Here is a 21,991-nt window from a genome sequence, read left to right on the forward strand (position 1 = left end):
GAGGGAATGCCCACCACAAAAATTATTTTCATATTTATTAAAAAAGAAATAGTTAACTGGATTTTAGTATTTAACAATGTCTCCAACAGAATTACAGTATGTTGGAGAGAATATTTGTGGACAAAAAATGACTCTTTATTGATACTATTTGCTAATACGCGATCCTCGGTTTAAAGGAATCATGTGTATTTATTTAGCCTTCATAAGTGTAATGTTTATATTGAGTTATATAATTCGTGGTGTATAGCAAAGAGCATTAACGAAAGGGCGAGGAGGCAGGTGGAAAGTGATGTAAGGGAAGGGAATGGTGTTAATTTGTGATTAAATTAATTAAGGTGAACTGAAGTGACACACCACACCACACAGGACAATGGAACTGTACGCCCACTGCCATAAAACTTGCTTGTTTCTTCGGAATGATTTTTTCCACCGTTGCCTTATTTGGTATGATTATGATAGACAATGACAGGGAAAAAAGTTAAAATTTAAATCCAAAACATAAAAATAAAAACACATTTTTACTGGAATCACGTCTGAGAACAGGTAAAAAGACACACTCGTGTTCTCATGCATTTTGTTTAAGGCATAAGTAAATACTCTGCTCACATTCAACTTTTTTTTTCCACATTATGTACATCCTAATATTTTCCATTAATTATTCTAAAATTTTAAATGAATTATATATATAGTTATACTTCTCCAACTTATGTTATTAGTGTGCGATTTAAAGTAAAAATAAAGGATCAACAAATATTAATTCAAATATTAGCTCAGTAAGAAATGAACTTATATTTTAAAAAGATGAGTTCAATTTTTATTATTGTTGATATGAGAATCTTGTTAATGAATAATTTGTAAGTATTTTTATAAGTGTTTATTGAACCTTCAGACTTGTTAATTATGATCCTAATGAATTTTGAGGATTTAACTCGCTTAAACTTTCTAATAAAAAAATAAAAATACAGTCAGTATAGTATAAGCCGAAGGAAAATAATATTGATAAAAAAAAAGAAGGTAAAATAAAATGGTGATGACAAAACAAATTAATAAATGAAGCAAATGGGGTGTAACAGCTGGAGAACTACCCGAGTTATTGCATAGAGTGAAAAATCTCTCCAAAACAGGCTAGTGGCTACACTACTGTTGATGCACACTTGTCGTTCACATGATTCATATTTAAGACATGTAACTGACTCTGACTACCAAATTTAATAGGATAGATACAAAGTTGAACTTGATGTAAAAAGAGAGAATTTATTGCTCAATTAACTTAAGTTGAACTCACTAAATTTATATAATAACAATGAATTACATGTACCTTTGTACCAGCGGACGAGCGTTTTCATTTTACAATGCATAAGATATTAAGGTTGTTGCCTAGATTCACATGAATTAAACAAATGATCTGTTATCTATGCATGTATCTTTGTCTGGGAAGTGACGATTCTGGCTGGAACATTTGGCTATATGATGCAACTATTATCCTAATTTTGTTCCCTTGACCATACCACTGGCCATGGCAAGTGTACAACTTGAGGCACGTGAATGAGAATTTAAGCTGTAAATGCGACGTGCATATACGAACTCGTGTCGATAGCATGACAACCTTGCATGAGAGGTATATAGTGTGTCTGTGCTACAGGACCACAATTGCCATAGCAAGCAAAGACAGTGTGGGTAAACATGCAAATGCAGACTAGCTAGTTAATGATTCATGGGTTTTGTGGTCTGAAATCAAATGTAGTGACAGGGTAGCTTACCAAATACTATTGCAAACATCATATGGATGAGACTTCAAAAGTCTATCGGTCGACGTAAGTAATAAATTTTTAAAATGGTGAGAATCAAGTATCATTTTTAAGAATTGATGAGGTTGAGGGTTAATTTGTAGTTTCAGAAGAAGAAAAAAAGTGAGAAGGAAATCAAAGATCCCATTAGTCTACTGAAATTGATCCAAAAAACATAAAGTCTACCAAATGGTTTGTTTGTAAGAGATTAAAAGGAGAAGTAACAGGAAGTGATGGAATACATTAACAAGATGCTTTCTTCTTTTGTTTGAAATGTTACACAATAATATAGGAAGAAATTATTGCATTTTTACTGTGCAACTAAAAATTTCATTCCTCTAAATTGGAAACAAAATGGGAGAGAGAAGGTTTTGAAAATTAAAATGACACAAATATCCTTCTTACTGTTATCTAACTTTAAATAATATTGTTTTACTGAAACATAAAGCATATAACGTGAAATTGTTTATATAAATATTGTTATTTAATAATATTATATCATAAATAATGTATTTTTAAGTATTTTAAGACCTATAAAATTAATTTAAGTATTTATTTTAATATTCTTAATATATGAGTAAATTTTTATTTAAAATATTTAAATGTATATAAAATTATAAAATCAACAAAATTATGATAAACAATTCATATAAACAATTATGTATTTTAAATACTCTAAAAAAAAAATTTCCTTATACTTTTTCTTTTCTTTTCTTTACCTTTCCTTCCCACGGAAATATCCTTTTTTATATCATATTTTGATTAAGGACATTGTTATCATTTTATATACACATTTTTTTGGTTTCTTTTTTCTATGCAATTAAACAATCTAAAAACTCCTCACTCATACTTTTTTTTTCTTTCATTTTCTTTCCTTCACCTATCCTTTCTCAACCAAATATACCCCAAACGTAAAGGTACCGATCGTGTTTTTTTTTTTTACTATGAACTAAAAGTACCATTCCTAATCAGTCTCAACGGCAATAATTTAACTTGCTGATACCTACAGTGTCATACATTAATAACCTTACTAACCACATACCATTATTAAAACACCAATCAGGCAATAGAAAGGCAGAAAAATGGAGCGGATGCAGACTATTTTACAAATTACAGAAAACATACAAATCACCTAATTCGTGTTTGATTGAAATGGGGGAAAAATAAAAAATGAATCGGGTGGCGTTTTAGAAAAGAAAAAAAAATTGGGGAGATGTAATTTACCTCAAACTAGCTCAGTAAGTATTCAATTTCTTTTTTAGTCATAAAGAATTGTCACACCATTTACCTTGTTTTTCTCCCCATAGACATACCAATTTAGCTGATGAGAATCGCCACCATACACTCTCATCCACATCATTTAACAAGTCACATATCAATTTTACTCAAAAATATAAATATATTTGAAAGAGTATATAATAAACAGTGTATTAGTTACATTTCTTTCAGTATCTTTTATGCACAATGTCACTTTAAAGTTCAAACCCACCACGGCCCACTCCCGTTGTTTCTCATACTATTTCCCATTAAAGAAAACTTTAAGATGTTGCATGTAAACCACCAAACTAAAATATACAGAACATTGTTCATTAGAAGGATAAGCAGAACTGGGAGGCAAGTCAGAAGCTAGAATGACATCTATTAGGGTCAGTTTAATCTCTTGAAAACGAATGTAAAAATTTAAGAATGACCCCTTACATGAAAAATTCATCCTTAGATTTTTTTTCCAGCTTAATTTCAAGGAAATGCCAAATTAACTTTGCCTTGAGAAGGAAAATTCACTAGCAGATAGTGCATGAGAAAGTAAATTTCCCCGCTGAGAATAATTCTATATGCAGTAAACCAGGGCACTATGACAGTATGACCTCAAATTTTCTCTTCAAAGAACTCCAAGTAACTTGAAATGATTTGATCCTGTGAAAAGTCTGTGTAGTATCCCATCTCCACAGAAATACCTTCTTCCCTTGCCAGGTTCTCAACCTCTTGTTGTACTCTTTCACCACCAACTTTATTTGGATCCAACAAATTACAAGCTACCTCAATGACACCTTCACCATGTGCAAGTGCCATGGCCTGCACAGAAGGAAGTCCACCACCTCTTCCACTAACCCGTTTTGCAATTCTCTGAACAGCGCTAATATCAGAAGATAATAGAGGGACATTGTAGTTATCAACCCAATTGGTTGCTCCAATGACCACAACACCTTTTGCTGGAGTAACTTGAGATGGACCACTATCAGGATTCAGTGGCAAAGTGTCTGATTTCAGCCCTCCAATCCACTGGTTTTCGCTAGAATTCGGTTTAAAATAACCAAATATTCTTCTGATTGAGTCAAGTGTCCTCCCCTCTTCATGTGCTGCTCCATATAGATAAGTGGGAACTGCACATAATTTTAATGATCACTGACATGCAAACATAAAAATTACAGAGATGGTTGACAGCTCTATAATCACCTTATCAGTGAGTAAAGTAGTAGTTTTAAAACTAATCATGTACGGACAAGGAAATATCCAAACAAATTGAAACCAGGGAGCTAAGAAGAATATATCATGAAGACATGATTCTTAACCAACATTCAAACAGAATGAGGTTCAAGAAATTCATTTCTGCATAGACCTGAAGAAGTTATTTGATTTTCCCATGTATAATACAATAGTAATCTACAAGATTAACTCTATATTAGAGCTGGTGACCCAAATTCTTGGCCCTGCACAAAAAGCTCCCAGTGCGAGTAATTTGGTGAAAAAATATCTACAATTTTTTATTGGCAGTCTATGGTGGTAGCAAAGTCTCAAGTCGATAGGTAACTAGAGCTCACCACTGGTCATGTTTGGGAGTGTGGTGGGCTTATGTTAGAATCCTACAACCGTTATTTTTCTTGTACAAATTTTCTATATAGCGAATTTGCTTCTCTTCTGCCATGTTTTTTTTTTTTTTGGTCATGGATTTTCTGCGTTACATCTGTGTGTTCATTATTCTTTCTTTATCTCTGTTGCGCATTATTTCTAACACTCTCAATTAAGTGAATATTATTCAACTACTAACATCACCCTTTTAAGCATATACACATTACCCTTTTATCTTTCTAAATGCTAATAAGAGTGTTTTCAAACTTGTGATACAGCATAAATACAAGTTAAGCAAATTCGAAGACCCCGAAAGCCATACAATATTTACTGATACCACTAACCTTGCAGAGTAGAACCCATGTCTGTGGCTAAACACCTAGCAGCGTTAGCTGCTTGATCCAAGGAAGCATCAAGCAAGGGGTGAAAACAAATGTGGTCCACAACACCAAGTCGAGGATGAGTTCCAGAGTGCACCTCAAAGTCAATGGTGTCAAATGCAGCCTTCACCATTGCCAACACAGAATTTGCCAAGTGGCATGGCCCTGAATGACCCAATTCAGAGACAAGGGTGTAACCAACTCTGTTGTAGGTCACATCCTCGAACTTGTTGATTATTGGAGCCAAAGGGAAGAGCTTGGAAGCTCGTTCTATTGATTCCAATGCAGTTCTGTTTCTGCTCTCTGATATGTACACCTTGCAGCAACCCACTATGGACTTCAGCATGTTTCTTTACAAATTACAATCACAACCTATGTGGAGGGAGTGAGTAAGTGAGACAACAAAAATCACTTACCTTAAAACATGTGGTCACAATCCATTTTAGACCACAAGTCCAATAACAAAAACAAATCATCATCTCAAATATTATTAATTAATCAATTATTTTATATTTTTAAACATGAATTAAGAGATGTGAAGTGTGAAGAAACCTATATAACAGCTAATCTTGGTGGATATGGTACGAGGTAACGGTAATCTGATAATCTCCAACATAGATGCAGTAGAATCACAAAATCGTATCCATCCAAAATGGAAATTTAGAGTTTTCTTAACCGAACAAGATATTATGAAAGGGAGGAGGGGAAATTAATGAGAATTGCAATAAATTAGTTAAAATACCTGTTTTCAGTTCAAGCCTGGGGACGAAACAGAGGAACCTCGAGTCTCAGCTCAGGCAATTATAAACCAAAGAATTTTCTTTTTACTTTAGGCCATAAAACCAAACAAATATTTGTTTTTTTCTTTTTTTGTAAAATTTGGGAGGTCTTGGAGCTAATAATAATGGGCTTTTGCTATTTACACTCAGTATTTACTAAGTACACCCCCTGTTAGGCGTTTGGCAAGTGTGTCAAATGTCAAGTAATAAAATCTCGAAAATCCGAGTGTCGAATTCCACAAGAATTTTGTATTGTATTTATCTTGGATACTTTTTAATTTATAAGTGAAGAATTAATAGAGAAAGGGATATAAGAAAGAATAGGAAACAATTAAAGGAAGTAATAAAAAGCAAGAGAATTAAAGCAGAATAATTAAAGAAGGAAATTCAATGAAATACGAATGTTAAGACCTAACATGCCTTATTTGTCTAGGATGTATGAATTTAAGGTTTCTCTTTATCAATTTTAAGTGAATCTATTCTACCCACGTCTATCCATTTACTTGACCTTGATGTCTTATGATGACAAGTCTATTTTATTTATCTATCTCTCAAATGCCGCCTTTGAAAAGACTCAATAAATAAAATAAATAAAATGTATGAAGAATAAATTCTAGATGTTTGCTATGAGCATAAAGTTACCATTCTATGTTTAGCAATGATTTCCTTATGATATCTTTTCTTTATTGTTCTATTAGAAGTTACCTTCTCCCGAGAGAGGAAAAGAAAGAATGGATACAAAAGAGAGAAGAGAGTAGGAGTTCTCAGGCTTTAGGTAGTAGTGAGAGTGCTCTGAGACTCGATGTGTCGTTCCCCTTGGACTGACTCTCTATTTATAGTTGCTGAAGTGGGCTTTGGGCCTTCGTAGGCTCGCTTAGCGCGACCTCCCTTGCTCAGCGCATGCTGCTTCGGTTGGATCGCGCGCTTAGCAGTTCTATTTTATGTTGCGCACGCTTAGCTCATGTTGCTCGCTGAGCGCAAATTCTAACTCTCGTGCTTAACACCTCGCTTAGCGCCTATGTCTCCTAGCTCGCTTAGCGCGAGCTACGCGCTAAGCGAGATGTTGGGTTGGGCCATTTTTTATTTCTTTTTTTTCTTTGTTATTTTCCACTTTTTGCTTATAACACCTCCAATTTTTTATATCTGTAGTCAAAATTCAACGAAATATCAATTATTTAACATTTAAGCACAAATAACTGCTAAATAATTATTTTAAAGATAATTTTGCTTCATTTTCTATTATCAAAGTACAATTATTTACCAATTATCATCCCCTTTCCTCCTTTTTTTAGTTTTTTATGGGTAAATACCCATTTTGGTCCCTGAAAGTATGGGACGGTGAAAAATATACTCTAAAAAATAAAAAATAAAAATTTAATCTCCAAAAATATAAAAGGTACAAAAAATTTATGTCACTATTAACATACGATTTCAAGCCATTATATAAAAATTCCAACTAAGAAGTACTCAACCAAATTTTAAGTGAAATTAAATAAGTTCCTATGCAAATACCATATTTGCACAAACTACTGATTTGACATGAGTATAGTTAGATGAAAAAATATTTAATCTCAAACCCTTTTTCGGGTATGAAATAGGTTGAAGAAAATAAAAGAAAATAAGGGAGATAAAAAAATGGAAAAGAGATAAGAAAATGAAGTGTTAAGAAATCATAATTCTTACAGACGTATAAATAAAATGCAGAGACAGTAAAATAATTAATGTTATTTTAACATAATATTCTCACAATAAAAAGAAACGGTAGATAGAAAGAATGAAAAAGATAATTGTAGACTAAATATTGTGACAAAGAAAAGATGAAGAAAAAAATGTGAGATTTACGGGGAAAATATCATTTTTTAGGAATACATTATTTAATTTGTATTTGCTACTTTATATGAAGGGTCACTGTAACATGTAAACCAATCGTACATGCTCGTTTACAGAATAACAATTATAGTTTTGACTTTTGAGGACCATATGTAAACAGTTGCAATATTAGCAAAATTTGTCAATCATTACTTCCATATTTCTCTGAACGTCCATTAATTATCTAAATATATAGCGATATATGAACTATGACGTGATCTCTGGTAGTAATTGCTGCCGTTGATATTTTTGTTGCCAACCTTCAAGTTGAACGAGATTGCACTTTACACTTCTTTCCTGAACCTGTCAACATATGTTGTGATAAAATTAAAGATAAATAAACCAAAAGAACGTTATATATTTCCAAATTAACAGTAAGTTAGCAATGAGTATACCCACTAGCTATAGGGTTGGCCTATTGTACCAAAAAAAAAAAAAACAATGAGGACATATTAGGATGAAATTTATTTGTGAATGTGAATTTGTATCACAAGCATTAAATGAGGATTTTTTTAGTTCTAGACTTTTTAGTTTAACAAAATTTGAACACAATGTTTTTTTTTGTACTTAAATGGAACTTTGAAACTTTCTCCTCTCTTAGTCATGTATTAAAAATTAGTTACCTCAAAGACACATATGGCCTGGAAAAGATCATAGAACTCCTCTAAGAGCTGTTTCTCTCGTGCAACAACTTTTGCTAATTCTGATAGCATTGCTGAAATCTTATCAACCTCCTGATGAAGCAATAATATATATTTCGATTTCAATTTAAGTCTCATAAATAATAACAGAAATAAATACCAGTGTTAACAAACATACTGAGGATGAAAAAGTAGTTAAAATTGACTTGATGGAAACTGTGAGATCAGATGCATGCCGTAGAGCAATGGACGTTGGTTGCATGTTCACCTGAAAGCATAAGATTTAAATTCAGTCAATACATTTTTCCTATCACTTCTGGTAAATGTTTCTATTGTACATTTGTACCTAGTTACCTACCTTAGCACCTTCCAAAATAGGAACTCTGCAAACAACCGAATGCAAACACTCTTTGATGGCAGTAATTGCTAGTAAGTGTTGCCTTTCCATTCCTCCCCAAGCTTCCAGTAGCTTCATCTTCCAAAACAACAGCATATGTACACGAGAATAAAAATCAAACCATTGAAGTAATATATATATTTAGCAAATCTTAATAACGTGAGATTTAGTACTGACTTGAGAATACAGTACAAAAGCGATCTTCATTTCAAGTTTTTCTCTGACAAACTGTATCTTCTTTTTCAGAACAGATTGCTGTAACTTTGTGAGACCGTCCCAAACACATATCAAATTGCTCTAAAGACAGACATTCACAAATTACGAAACCATCAATCAATCCATCATTTCTCATTCGTTAAGAGATTATTAATTGAGGCATACACCTATGTATAGGCATATATAAGAAACACATCTAACGAGAGATGAGAAATAAGAAGAGCGGATATTTGATATACAGATATACACAATCTTCATCATCCATTTTAATTGTTAATATAAGATTTATAATCTTCTTACACTCTTTTCTCTAACCATATATATACTTCTTGTATGTATAAAAATATATTTCTTTCATTGACACTCATAATTTTTTTAATTTGTCTTTTCTTATGGAGAAATTATTATATAGCTTCATTTTATTACATGTCTATAATTACAATCAATTCTCATGACAATCAAAATTTTCAATTTACTAAAAAAGGTTAATTATTTGTCCCAGTTAATTATATGTTAGTTGAGACTATAGTACTAGTAGTCTCGATAATCTCTTGTTTTATAGAAAAATTATTAGATAGTTCAAAATTGACATGTATATTTAACTTTTTTAATTTATGAAAAAAGAAAATATTTCTCCTTATTATCACGCGTGAAGTTTGCATTTCTCTCTTTTCTATCTGTTTCTTTCTCCATGTGTCTACTAGTATAAAGTGCGCATGAAACATTTTTCATATAATTAAGTATGTACATGCATACATACCTGAGCCTTGTGAGAAGTGTTTCCATTGACAACTTGTGCTCTAGCATTCGCAAACCGCCATTGAACCAAGCGATTATCAAGCAAACGAAGCCTATGAACAACCTCCGAGTGAACTCCAAAACCAACGGGCGACAAAGAGCCAAAGCCACCACTTTTCTTACCCTTGAAGAGATCAAAACCCATGTTGAGTAACTTCTCCACCCCTTTCACCTTCGTAGGACTAGTGGGTGGGACCTTGAAGCTCGAAAACGACACCGCTTTATCCATGCTCTCAACCGACATAGCCGGTGACTCCGACCTCCCCGGAGACAAAGCCCACGAAGTCTTGGAACTCTTGTACGTTCCAGCGAGCGAATTCGCCCTCCTTATAGCAGTTTTCAACGTGAACCGTTTCAAAACGGAGGAGGAGGAATCACCATTCAAGTTCGCAACGTTGGAATCTGAAGTTCCTCTCCTAGCCCTTCTCGGCGTTGTTGTTGCATCACTTTTAGCAACTTCCAGGTCTGCTTTTTTTGACGTTAATTTTTTTCCCGCGTCAGAGTCTAATTCAAGAGAGTTTCTGGAGTGTCTCCGAGAAGAGAAGGACTTAGCGTTTTCATCCAACGACAATCTTCCAGGAGCAATGTTGTTGTTATTATAACTTAGTTTCTTAGATTCTGAGGGTGTTGAAAATCTTGCCACGTGTCGCGCGGAGCCACCAATTGTTGTGGGTGTGTTGTTATTTGCGGTTGAAGTGCGCTCTATGATTCTGTCTTCGGTTATGTGATCGGCGAGTGTTCCGGAGCTTCTCTTCGCGGTGGAAGGCCATAGTTGGTGGCGCGTGGGACCGGCGTCCTCCGTGATGACGACGTGTGGCCGGCCGGGGCTCGAGGATTTGCGTCGGACCGGGGAGTGGCATTCGCTGGAGTGTGTGGCTGAACCGGGTTCGCGGTTTCGGTGGTGACGAGGTTTCGGAGATGAACTAGAAACCGGAGAGCCGTTTGGCGTTTTCATGGGAGACAGAGACAGAGGATGTTGGAAGTTGGAACCGTGGCGCGTGTGTTATTAATTGTATTGATTGCATGTAATTACAGTTGACACTTGAAAATGGCGCGGTGAAACGTTTAACATACTATTAATAATGTTGCGCCGGCATGGATTCAAATTACCTGAATGCCCTTGTACAGGAGGAGGACTGGCTGGAGGAGCAACTGTTGTTGATTGATGAGGATTGAGGAACAGTTAACGTTTGGCAGCTAGACAGGAATGGAAGTGGAAAATCATTGCCGATAATTTGGCTCTTCCTGTTTGAGGGGTGAAGAGTCTCTATTAGTGCCACATGTTTGAAAGCTCTTCAAAGTTGAAATGGCCTATTTTCACCCTTTCTGTTTGGTTGGACTCCACAATTTTTTAATCTAAATTGTTACTAAATGTGAATTTGATTTTAAGGTTTTATTTATTTATTGAGTAATGTTGTATGATGTGAGCACGTTTGATTACATGTTGACTAACAATTTGTAAAACATATCAGAAAATAGTTTATGGGAATAATACAATCATATTTAAATAACGACTTCATTTCTTTCAGACAAATGTTGGAAGAGGTACAGGCACCTTTGAAGAGGTAGATGAGTGCAAGAGTTGGCATATGTAAGGTGGATCGGTCCAATACTGCATTTAAAATGACTGGGCAAGCAACCTTTAGCATGAGCTAAGTATAAATGCAGGACAAATTTATTCCCTTTGACCAACTATAAATTCCATAAGCCAAGAAGAAATTTTCTTGTTCTTTCGTTGCCAGTTTTTACTACCATATACTGATATAAGCTTTCCTCTAAAGGTAGTATTATAACTTTGCTACACAACATTTACACCTTCTCAATAGTTATCCCTTAAACTAATTCATGAAATGGACTAAAAATGATTAATGAATGCGAGAAAAATGAAATCATGGTAAAAGGTAATTTTAGCTCACCAAAATTCAGCTAATGCTATATCTCATAATCGCATAATCAACAAGTAATTGAATTAAATTGTCCTAAATTCTTAAGAAAGATCTAAGATTCAAACGATAAAAAAAAGTGATCCAAAGAAATTTTTTTACTAACGATAATCAATCAAATTTTACGACAAAGATTAATTATCAATAAAATTGATCTAAATATTTCACATTAATGTCATGGATAAAAAAAATCATAATCACATAACTATCCTTTATATACATACATATATAAAATCGAGTGCACACAAACTTTCCAAGAAAATTAGTACTTTGTAAATTTTCTTCTCATTTCTACATGATCCCGAGCAGAAAACAAAATCTTTAATTCCTTGTTTTCTTTTCTTCTTTATTTCCCTTTTCTGAATTTCTTTTAAAAGAAAAGCAGTACGGATAGTTGTTTTTGGCTGCAGTCTCAGAAAACTAACCCTTCAGTCGGCTGTGTTTTCTATTAAAATTTTCTTCATACCAACACACCCATGAAAGAGATTAATAAAAATGTAGAAAGTACAAATATGATCATAAATTAGTTCCATGTCAACCAAAAAAATAAAAAGAAACAACAGTAACGATTATTAAAATACCTCAGAGACTTCATGCAAAGTTGAACCAGTGTCCTAATGGGCTAGAAGGAAGCATTTAACTATCATGCTGACAATGAGAGAAACATTCTCCACACAACAACAAATGCAGCTGGAATCTATGGTAGTGGAACAACTAAACTATAGTATTTTGACGCATGCTAAAGTTACAGCAAATGAATGTCACAGGAAAGAAACTCAGGTCTTGCAAGGAACAGTAATGAACATTAAGAAGTTTGCAGCACATCTCATCCTTGACTACACTTAAAAACTATGAACTGATATAGTCTAATACATGACAAATGAACGTGTATAATTATATATGCTACAATAGAAGAGCCGGATTCAATAAGGCACCAAGTTAAAGCCACCACACATGCTTGGCCTTTTAAAATTGTACCAGCATTTTCTGACTACAAATCAAGACCTCAATTCGCTGGTCTGGTAAGGATCACCAAGCCTGCCAGTTCCCCAAACAAACAATGATATATTTGCCGACCCCACCAACAGAGGCTAACTGTGAATCTTAATCTTCCACCAAGGTTTGAAGTATCAATTTAAATGCAATTCAAAATCAATGGAAGTTACATTTTTGCAACAAAGGATGAGAGTATTCAACATATTTTTCCCATAGGGGCTTGTACTTCTCAATCCCAATCTTCAACCATGGTTTGGAGTTTCCATTGAAGTGTAGTACAGCTCCTCTCTCTATCAACTGAGGATCAACATTAGTGTAGCCAAAACCCAAAACATGCCATGATGGATCCAAGGGCTCAGTTAATCCATAAAATGTCAACAGTCCAGGTGGCAAGGTACCAAGTTTCCACAATGTACGGTCTACGTTCTTTTCCTGCCAGTAGTGGTAGAGGCCAGTTACATTCTTTTTCCTCCATTCAACCAAATCAAATACATTCATCCCAAATGCCCATCCACAAGCATCAGGGTCAAAATGTGCACGTATAAGAGGATGGGAGTAGTTCAAATATTTATGGTATCTGTGAAATGTCTCCATGCATGTTTCAACAGCTCCATTTACATTCCCATTCAAATCAATGGAAAAAAGACCAGAAAGATCCTTCTGAACCACAACATCATCATCCAGGAACACCACCTTCTTCAGTGCAGGAAAAACTTCAGGGATGTAGAACCTCAAGTGATTAAGCATGGATAAATATTTAGGATTACGGAACTTGATAGGTGTCCTGCCCTCATCACTGTTGCCAGAAAAGTAGTAGCTCTGTATTTCTGAGTCTTGAAGTTGCTTGAGCACTGGAACATATGAAGCATTTAACCAAGTAAAGTCTTCAAACTTCTGAACTTCCACAGTCACCCCACGGAAATCATTCATGGCAAACCATGCCTTCATTGCAGCATAGTTTATTTCATCAGTGACAAGGTGGAAAACAATCATATTGGGATTTTTACAATTCATTGCAGTTGAATTGACCACAACAGAAGTTGCAATAATGTTATCCGAGAAAATGCAAAAGTGGTGAAGATTGCTATCCTTAAGCTTCATCTCCACGTGCCTTTTGTCCTTCAATTTCTTTTGCAAATTGAAGTTTTTGAACCATTCTGTAGTCAATCGGACACCTAGACAATAGAGGCTTTTTGGGACTTCTTCAGCAGCTATTTGTCCATATTTTGAACTCTTTTCACTAACAGAATTCATCTGTTCCTCAAGAGCTTGAATTTTTGCTTTGAATCTCATGATCATGGTTGCACTATCATAATGGAGCTGCTGGGCCTGGTATAACAATAATGCCATATCATGGATAGCCCTTTCTGTTTCCCTGGTTGTTAAAGGAACACGCCTAGTGGCAGCATTCGAGAGGAGCATCTGAGAATTGTGGATCTGGGCACTTAATTCCCAAGCAAATTGGAGATTATTACTTTCTTTTGCAATTACAACAAAAGCTTTTGCGAGAGATATCTGATCATTGAGTTGTCTCGTAACTGAGTTAGAGTTTAACATCTCTTCAGTAATATTAAGGCCTTCCATAATCTTATCATGCTTGTAAGTTCTCTGTACAACAGGATATAAGTTATTGTTAGCTAAAAAAAGGACCTAATCTACACCCACCCTCCCCAATAATAATGCAATATTCTTTGTAATACACAAAATCAAGCATGCCATGTAAGCTGCATTATAATAACGTAATCAAGTTCAAGTATTGCTTTTATGATCCATGCATGATCCTTTCTGGAAAAACTTGACCAATCTGTCACCGATCCAATATTAGGAAAAAAAATTATAATAAATATATTTATAAGGAACAATGGTTTTTCTCTCTAATAAGGATAGGAAGTGTGTGTGACATAACTTACAACAAGAGCAACATCTGAAAAAAAAATCATTATTCACCCTATTGCAAAACAAGATTTAAGCTCTCCATACATAGCATCATGGTATGGATTAAAATCCAATGAACTTGCAAAATCAATGTCAGTGAGCCATCTAAGACTAAACAAAAATAAATTTTGCAGGTGTTCAATCTGTTGATATATCTAATAAAATCAGCATTTTAAAACAACAGATCTAGCATAACACTGCTATTCCAAATTATTAGGCATTCGAGTTCTGTTTGATGTAAAAACATTCAACTCAACCCTTAACCTCCCACACAAAGTACAGAAGAAACAAAAAGAAAAGAAAAATTAAAGAACATACAAAGCAAAGTAGTGAAAAAAGCCAATTCACACAATATCCTAAATACACACAATCCCAATAACTCAAAATCAGTTTGCAGCATCATATTAACAAAAACAAGCCACGCAAATCACTCGTTCACAGTCCCCACCTCTAAAAATAAAATTAACTTAACAGAAGTTGAACCCTCAAAAGCCTGAGCTAAAAATTTAAAATTTAATAATCAAAAAAACTTTTTTTAAAATTTTCCCACACATTTTCCGGCACCCCAATAGGACATATCTATGAAAACCAAACCAATTGAGAAAAACAAGAAACATTACCTTGGACAAAGCTGGTCTGGACTCAATTTTGTTCCCTTTGCTCAGAATATAAACAAAGAGAAGAATTACTGCACAGCACAATGCCCACCACAACGCATCAGGAACCCTCCTACGCACTGGCCTGCGAAAATCCGTCGCTCTTCGCCGCATTTTCCAAACCCCAATTGTGCCCTTCCTTCACTTCTTTCCCCGGAAAACCGTTTTCCGGGAATGTAATGTTCAAAGAAAAGAGAAGAAATTAAAAAAAAACAAAAAACAAAAAATTCAAGATCACCAGCTATACCCGAGATCTGGGGTTTCTTGATTTGGTTATAAAGGGCGAAAAGATTCGGCCTTTGGAGAAATATTTGGTTTTGCTTTGGTGGGCATTCGATCTTGAAGTGCTTCGTGAGCACTACAGTGAGAACAAATGAATGAGGAAAAGAACACAGAGAGAGAAGCAAGTGGAAGTGGTTTTTTCATGGCACAGGGATTTCATTTTCAGGGACATTGACAAACGGTCCTGATGGTGCCATGTCAACTTGTGATTAAGATTTCGATGATCTAATTAGAGTCCAATCAGGAATGATCGGTTCTCAATTTTGCCTTCTCTTCTCAAACACTGTAAAATGAGAAACTAACTACTGAAAAACTAGACAGAAAGAGAGAGAATAATAATAAGTAGTATAAAATTGGAGTTTTATTTGTGGCGGTGCCGTGGTGGATTATAATATGGCACGTGGGAAAATAAAAGAGCTAAAATAATTATATATAAATTTTTTAGTAAATAGTTTTGGACTGTTCTACGTATATACTGTCATTTAAATCTTAATTATAAATTGTTAGACATCATAAATTAGTAAGTTTTTTTATAATAATTATTTTTAAATTTATATTAATAAGATTTTTTATTGATTAATAGTGTAAACCTTTTTACATTAACAACAAAAAAAATAAACTCATTTTTTATGTATAAACATCTCTATCTTCTTTTATTTCAGTAACATTTTTTGGCTTGGTTCTTCCATCGTTATTATGACAATATTGGGGAAATAGGCAATTTATTGTTCACATTTTATTTTCATTTGATATGTCAATTGCACAAAATACTTTTGAGTTTAACATGCAACATTTTCAAATATTTTTTAAAATTTCTACGTATTTGGTTTCTCTTCATCTGTAATTACCAACAGCCTGATTGTTTATAATTGTTATTTTTTTATTGATGCTATAATTGTTATTGTTATTAGGCATGGACCAATTTATTAAAGACTTGGTAACACTTAAATTATGGCCATGTAAAAAGAATTCTGACGACACTTATTTTTGCGGATAATTGTTTGTCAATAAGCCATAAAAGATTATTTATCGTTGACATTTTATTTTTTGCAATTATCAATAGCTTTGTGATCATAGATAATTGCAAAATTTGTCATAATCTATGCCAAAGGTACAATGACTTGGTTGTTTTTCACCTTATCATCAAGGGCTTTGGGGTACAGGTGTTTAGGATGAGATGAATGATTCCTTGCACCCGATTTCTTCAATTTCTCACCTAAATTCGACACATGAATTCCTAACTTAAGCATTTTCCTTGTTTACAGGTTTGATGTTCAAAGTTCAAACTATGTCCTTACAATAAACGGCTTTATAGGTCGGAATAGTATTTATATCCTTTGATCACTCAGCTGTACCAAAAGTAAATTTTGTAATGAAATGTAAGTGGGATTTATTAGCACCTAAAAGAAAAATGTACATCCTACCTATCTGTAGTTTTTCATGATTTTTTTTTGGTCCATATTAGTTTTTTGGTACATTGTAGTTTCATGTTGAAAGATAAGTTGATTTATGAAACTACAATGTTCAACGAATCAACGGGTTATTTTGCTACATTATTAGTATAACTTTAAAACAAATATCCTACAAGTTGAAAGATAAGTTGATCATTGAACAATTAAACCACATGCAATTTTAAGTACAAATAACCCGTTTGTATATAAAAGTAAAACTTGTATATTTTTTTTTTCACTTTACCTTCTTTTGCTTACTTTTAATACATTTTCCCTCCACTTAGGACTTAAAACCAATATTATACTTTTTTTGGGAAGAATATTTCATGAATGTCAAAATTACGAGTCTTTGTAATTATCTATAATTATGTCCATTATAGCTACAACCAAAATTTTCCTCTATATAGTCCCTTACGCCAAAATATCCTATGCTGTCATTTCCTCCTCATAGCTAAAATAGATTTCCATTACATGCCAGCCAACTAGCCAAGTCTTTCTACTAATGGTATTTTATCCTATGCGTACTTTAATCAAAATGGTTTTATTTTATTATGATTACAATTAACAAAGGGATTGGCATGTGTTTTAGATAAACCCAAAATTGTGACTTCTTATCTTCAATATCTTTTCAAGCTGTTGTTCTTGGGGAAATTTCAACAACGTAGCTCAAAGAAGGTGATCGAGGACAAGCAAGCCAAGTCTTGAAAGTTGAAAATGAAGTTGTAGCAATATGGCAACAACAATAACAACATTAGAGTTTTATCCCAAAAAATTTCTTCTTTCTTTTTATTTACTAAGCCAAAAAAAAAAAAAACCGATGTCATTCAACTTAATTACTGATCAAAGTTTAAGAGATATGTCAAATTCTTAACTAATGATCATTTTTTTACGGGTGATACTGCTGCGTGGATGATGTATCTTCGAGCAGGTCCTTTGTTTCCCAAACTTTGGCCCCCAAATGGTAGGAATGATTGTTGATCAGCTTTGGCTGAGGAGGAACAAGTTTGTGTTTGAAAACAAATAGACTAATTAATGTCCAGAATTCCTTGCAAGATGAAGGAGACGACCGAGCTAGGATGACACAAATTAAAAGTTGATGGTGCTGTCCTAGCCTTGGATCATAAAGCAGTTTTCAAGATTGGCTTTATGGTTCCCTAGGGGAAATGTTCAGTTACTCGTGCTGAATTATGGGCAATGTTCCACAGTCTTAAACTAGACTTGGAGTTGGACAGAGGTTGTTTAAACCCACAAATTCTACATGCAATATTCATGTAGGCAATTAAAGTCATTTAACAAAAATATTTGGATTCAATATGTAACATTACCATTTGTAAATTAGATAAAATATTTTGCTTATGTTTTTTAGATCATTTAATCCAAGTCCTTATGCCTTCAAAAACATGGGAAGTCCACATTTTAATGAGATCCGAACCCTTTAGACTATAGGATACAATATAGTTATGCAGAACAAAATCTTGTGCTCAAGTTTTTTAGATTATTTAATCCAAGTCTTTATGCCTTCCAAAACATGGAATATAGTAGTCCACAGAGTTACTTATTAGGTCAGTTCATTATGCTGCATATGTGACTTCAGATTGAGATCACTGCATTTCAACAAATTAATATTCACATTATTTATCGACAGCAGAAGCATCAACACAGAAAAATATTTTACAATATGAAGCAAAAGCAATGGTTCAAAAATTGTTAAAAATCAATTCCTTATGCTAAATGTCTTATGCCTAAAATCAAAGAGACCATATGTAAGATACATAACAAGAATCCAAACACACCCTTCAATCACATATCCATATGTGTCGAAGAATACATCTCAGCAATTCAACATGGACAAGTAATGACCACCCTTCGACCATGATTATTACCACTAAAGCTGCTTCAGAAAAATCATCAATTAAAAGAAGTAAAACATGATTAGGAGGAATATAACTCTACCCATAATCATGATGTGACAGACCCACAGATCCCAAGTCCAACAAGGTTAGTATAAAAAAAGATAAAATATCACTGATTTCACTCTGCCGAGGACTCATACATCCAAGACGTCGGCAAGGAATGCCAAACAAGAAGACCATCAGGCCCAATAGCCCCCCTTCGGATCCATCGGCAGAAGAACACGTACCCAATCCAATTGTGTCAGGAACACATATAAACTCGATAAAAGCAAATGTTAAAACATACATTCCTCACTGCAAAGCTAATTGTAAGGAACCTGAGAACAACCTTTGTTGTAATAGAAAATGTAGCCACACTAAGTAGGATCTCCCTCAAAAGAGGGTCTTGGCTAAACTACAGCCCTCACATGTTGGATTGTAACATCATTGGTTCAGAACAAATTGACTTGGAGCAGGCAATTCAAACTCAAAAATTAGAACATGCAGCACGTTTTAGGAACACAAATACTTCCAATGAATGAAGATGCAAAAAGGAAATATAACAATAGCTACAAACTATTTGGATATAATAGTCAAACGATTATAAATACTATTAGAAAATAATTGGTGCAATTAATTATGTAATTAAGGATAATTGACATACTTCTTAATTCCTCCAATCATTTTCTACATAGTTTGTATAACCTCATTTTTACTTCATGTAACCCTATAGAATAGCCATCCCATCAAGATAAAACGCAAAGCACGCAATTAATACAATTTGATATCAAAAGTTCAAAAACAGATACACGCATGAACAACATTCGAAAAGAAATATTTGATGCAGTTTCATAAATACGGACTCAGAATATATTACAGCTCTATCAATCACGATTTCTCAGAAGCAGAACTGGCATTAAAGCTGAAACATTTATCCTCACAGCCAACCATCACACCAAAAATTGAAACAAACAAAAAAAAGTACAACCAAAATTAATTTCACATGTATTTACAAATCAAAAACACGGCTCATATCAAGAAATTCAACCATTTTGATCCGTTATGCTTCATCGTGAAACCTCAGAAGCGCGGATGATATTGAATCATCGCCGACAATTTAATGTTACAAAAAAAATAAAAAATAAAATGCTAAAAATTGAAACCCTAATGTGGCGGACATTTTTAGAGGCACAATCATTGAAAGGTTAAACCCCCACGTGAAAAACCGCCGACATCAGTCTGTGCCTCTATGACTAGCTTCATTTTCACGGCAACATTTCGAAAACAAGCTAAAGGTGTAGTGAGGCGAAATCCAAAAAGAAAATCGAAGAAAACACAGAAATTTCAAAAAAAGAAAAAAGAAATTTCGCCGTTGCTTTGACACAGATCAGCCGTGGATACAATTGGGGCTAATCTGCAACACCAACTGCGCCATTTTGGCACGTGTATTGGGGCTTTCACGTCACGGATTAATCGGAGAAGCCCGGGAGACATCGTGCGGAGAATTAACAAATAAAGACGGAAAATTTTGAGCCTAAAATCGCTAGTTCTGTTGTAATGACTGAGAACAGAAGCAGCCACTGCCAAACCCTACACCACACAATAGAGAGATTGATCTTTACGTGCTTATATATAGGCGCACCAAAACCCTAAAATTTACTCTATCTAACGTTCCAAAGTCGAGACTTTTACAAAGGGGGTAAATTAATTTTTATTTTTATTTTTAATTTTTTATTTGGGATTGATTTTAAATTATTGCTGGAAATTTAATGAGACAGATGTTAAAGTCCTAAGTTTTTTTTTTTGTTTTCAAATTTTTTAAAAAAATTGTAAATAATTTTAAATATTTAATTATTAAATAAATATTTTAAAATTTATTTATTATTAGTTTTTTTAATACCTTATATATAATTTTTAAATGATTTTATTTAATATGTTATATATTTTTTATTATTGTTTTATTTAAAATATTTAAATATTTTTTGAATAATTTTTTATTTAATATACTTTGTATATTTAATATAAAATACTTAAATTTTAAAAATTAAAATTTTAAAACAAGTAAATTTAAAAATCTAAGATATTTAAATGAAAATTACATATTTTTTTAACATAATCTTAGTAACCGTTTATACAATCAAATAAACGATTTATATAATTTGTATTTTTTATTTTATATTAATATATTATGTTGTTTTTAATTTGTATTTTCATTTTATATTAATGTATTATGTTATTTTTAATTTAATAACTACTTTTATTATTAAATTATTAGATATTGTTAATAATAAATTCCTTTATACAAAATAAATTATATTATTTCATAAATTATAAGTTAATATTTATAACAAAATATTTTAAAATTTTAGTTTTTTAAATTTAAGTATTTAAAATAAAACAAATATTCAAAAAAATATATTAAATATCATTATGTTAATTTTTTTATTTCATTTACAAAATAAATCAAATTAAATAACATTATTAAAAAAATATCTAAATTTTATATATACAAAATATATTTAATAAAAAATATTAAAAAATATATAAAATATTTTAAATAAAACAATATTATAAAATACATAACATACTAAATAAAATCATATAAAAATACATACAAGATATTAAATAAAACTGATAACAAGTAAAATTAAAAATATTTATTTAATAATTAAATAAATAAAATTATTTACAATTTAAAAAAATTTTGACAGCAAAAGAAAAGAAAATACAAATAAAAAATCCTAAAATGGTGAAAAAAAAAACTTACAACTTTAAAGTTGATAAGTTAAAAAAAAAACTTACAACTTTAAAGTTGGTAAATTAAAAAACTAAGTTAAAAAAAAGCTATATAACTTTGAAATTGAAAAAAAAAAACTAAAATCATAAGTCGTAACACAAAATTTATTCTATTTCTCGCAATAATTTAAAATCCACCCCAAATAAAAATAATTGAAAAAAATTTACCCCTTTTAATAAAAGTCCCTCCAAAGTGAGTTTGGATTCAAATATGTTTGTTATTATTTTTTTTTCAGGTTTATTTTATAAAAACTAAGGGAAACACGTACTTATTGTCCTTGTATCTGTATTCATATTATGTTATATGATATATAAATTAAAGAGAA

The 21,991-nt window shown here is 32.8% G+C and overlaps 3 protein-coding genes and 4 non-coding genes across 7 annotated transcripts; all 7 read right to left on the bottom strand.

Annotated features, from left to right (window-relative positions):
- Positions 1-3,185: 3,185 nt before the first annotated feature.
- Positions 3,186-5,871, bottom strand: LOC100791490 (formimidoyltransferase-cyclodeaminase). The gene is made up of 3 exons (XM_003543305.4): positions 5,757-5,871; positions 4,979-5,386; positions 3,186-4,168 (listed from the first exon to the last, which is right to left on the bottom strand). The coding sequence occupies exons 2-3, from the start codon at positions 5,358-5,360 to the stop codon at positions 3,654-3,656; spliced, it is 897 nt and encodes a 298-aa protein (XP_003543353.1). The 5' UTR covers positions 5,361-5,386; positions 5,757-5,871; the 3' UTR covers positions 3,186-3,653.
- Positions 5,872-7,371: 1,500 nt separating this feature from the next.
- LOC102668093 (QWRF motif-containing protein 3) lies at positions 7,372-11,455 on the bottom strand. Its single transcript, XM_006595389.4, has 6 exons — positions 9,677-11,455; positions 8,878-8,997; positions 8,662-8,778; positions 8,482-8,571; positions 8,286-8,396; positions 7,372-7,965 (listed from the first exon to the last, which is right to left on the bottom strand). Exons 1-6 carry the CDS (start codon positions 10,667-10,669, stop codon positions 7,870-7,872), a joined length of 1,527 nt encoding a protein of 508 aa, XP_006595452.1. The 5' UTR covers positions 10,670-11,455; the 3' UTR covers positions 7,372-7,869.
- A 908-nt stretch (positions 11,456-12,363) lies between these two features.
- Positions 12,364-15,840, bottom strand: LOC100792018 (probable galacturonosyltransferase 10). Its single transcript, XM_003543306.5, has 2 exons — positions 15,209-15,840; positions 12,364-14,261 (listed from the first exon to the last, which is right to left on the bottom strand). Exons 1-2 carry the CDS (start codon positions 15,356-15,358, stop codon positions 12,810-12,812), a joined length of 1,602 nt encoding a protein of 533 aa, XP_003543354.1. The 5' UTR covers positions 15,359-15,840; the 3' UTR covers positions 12,364-12,809.
- Positions 15,841-19,205: 3,365 nt separating this feature from the next.
- Positions 19,206-19,321, bottom strand: LOC112998946 (small nucleolar RNA Z278). The gene has a single exon (XR_003264125.1). It is a non-coding gene; the product is annotated as a small nucleolar RNA Z278 (small nucleolar RNA).
- A 403-nt stretch (positions 19,322-19,724) lies between these two features.
- LOC112998943 (small nucleolar RNA Z223) lies at positions 19,725-19,818 on the bottom strand. The gene has a single exon (XR_003264122.1). It is a non-coding gene; the product is annotated as a small nucleolar RNA Z223 (small nucleolar RNA).
- Positions 19,819-19,894: 76 nt separating this feature from the next.
- On the bottom strand, positions 19,895-19,981 carry LOC112998963 (small nucleolar RNA U36a). Its single transcript, XR_003264142.1, has one exon. It is a non-coding gene; the product is annotated as a small nucleolar RNA U36a (small nucleolar RNA).
- A 249-nt stretch (positions 19,982-20,230) lies between these two features.
- On the bottom strand, positions 20,231-20,370 carry LOC112998964 (small nucleolar RNA snoR134). The gene has a single exon (XR_003264143.1). It is a non-coding gene; the product is annotated as a small nucleolar RNA snoR134 (small nucleolar RNA).
- Between the last annotated feature and the right edge of the window lie 1,621 nt (positions 20,371-21,991).

This window comes from Glycine max, chromosome 13, assembly GCF_000004515.6.
Source record: "Glycine max cultivar Williams 82 chromosome 13, Glycine_max_v4.0, whole genome shotgun sequence".
Lineage (NCBI taxonomy): Eukaryota > Viridiplantae > Streptophyta > Magnoliopsida > Fabales > Fabaceae > Glycine > Glycine max.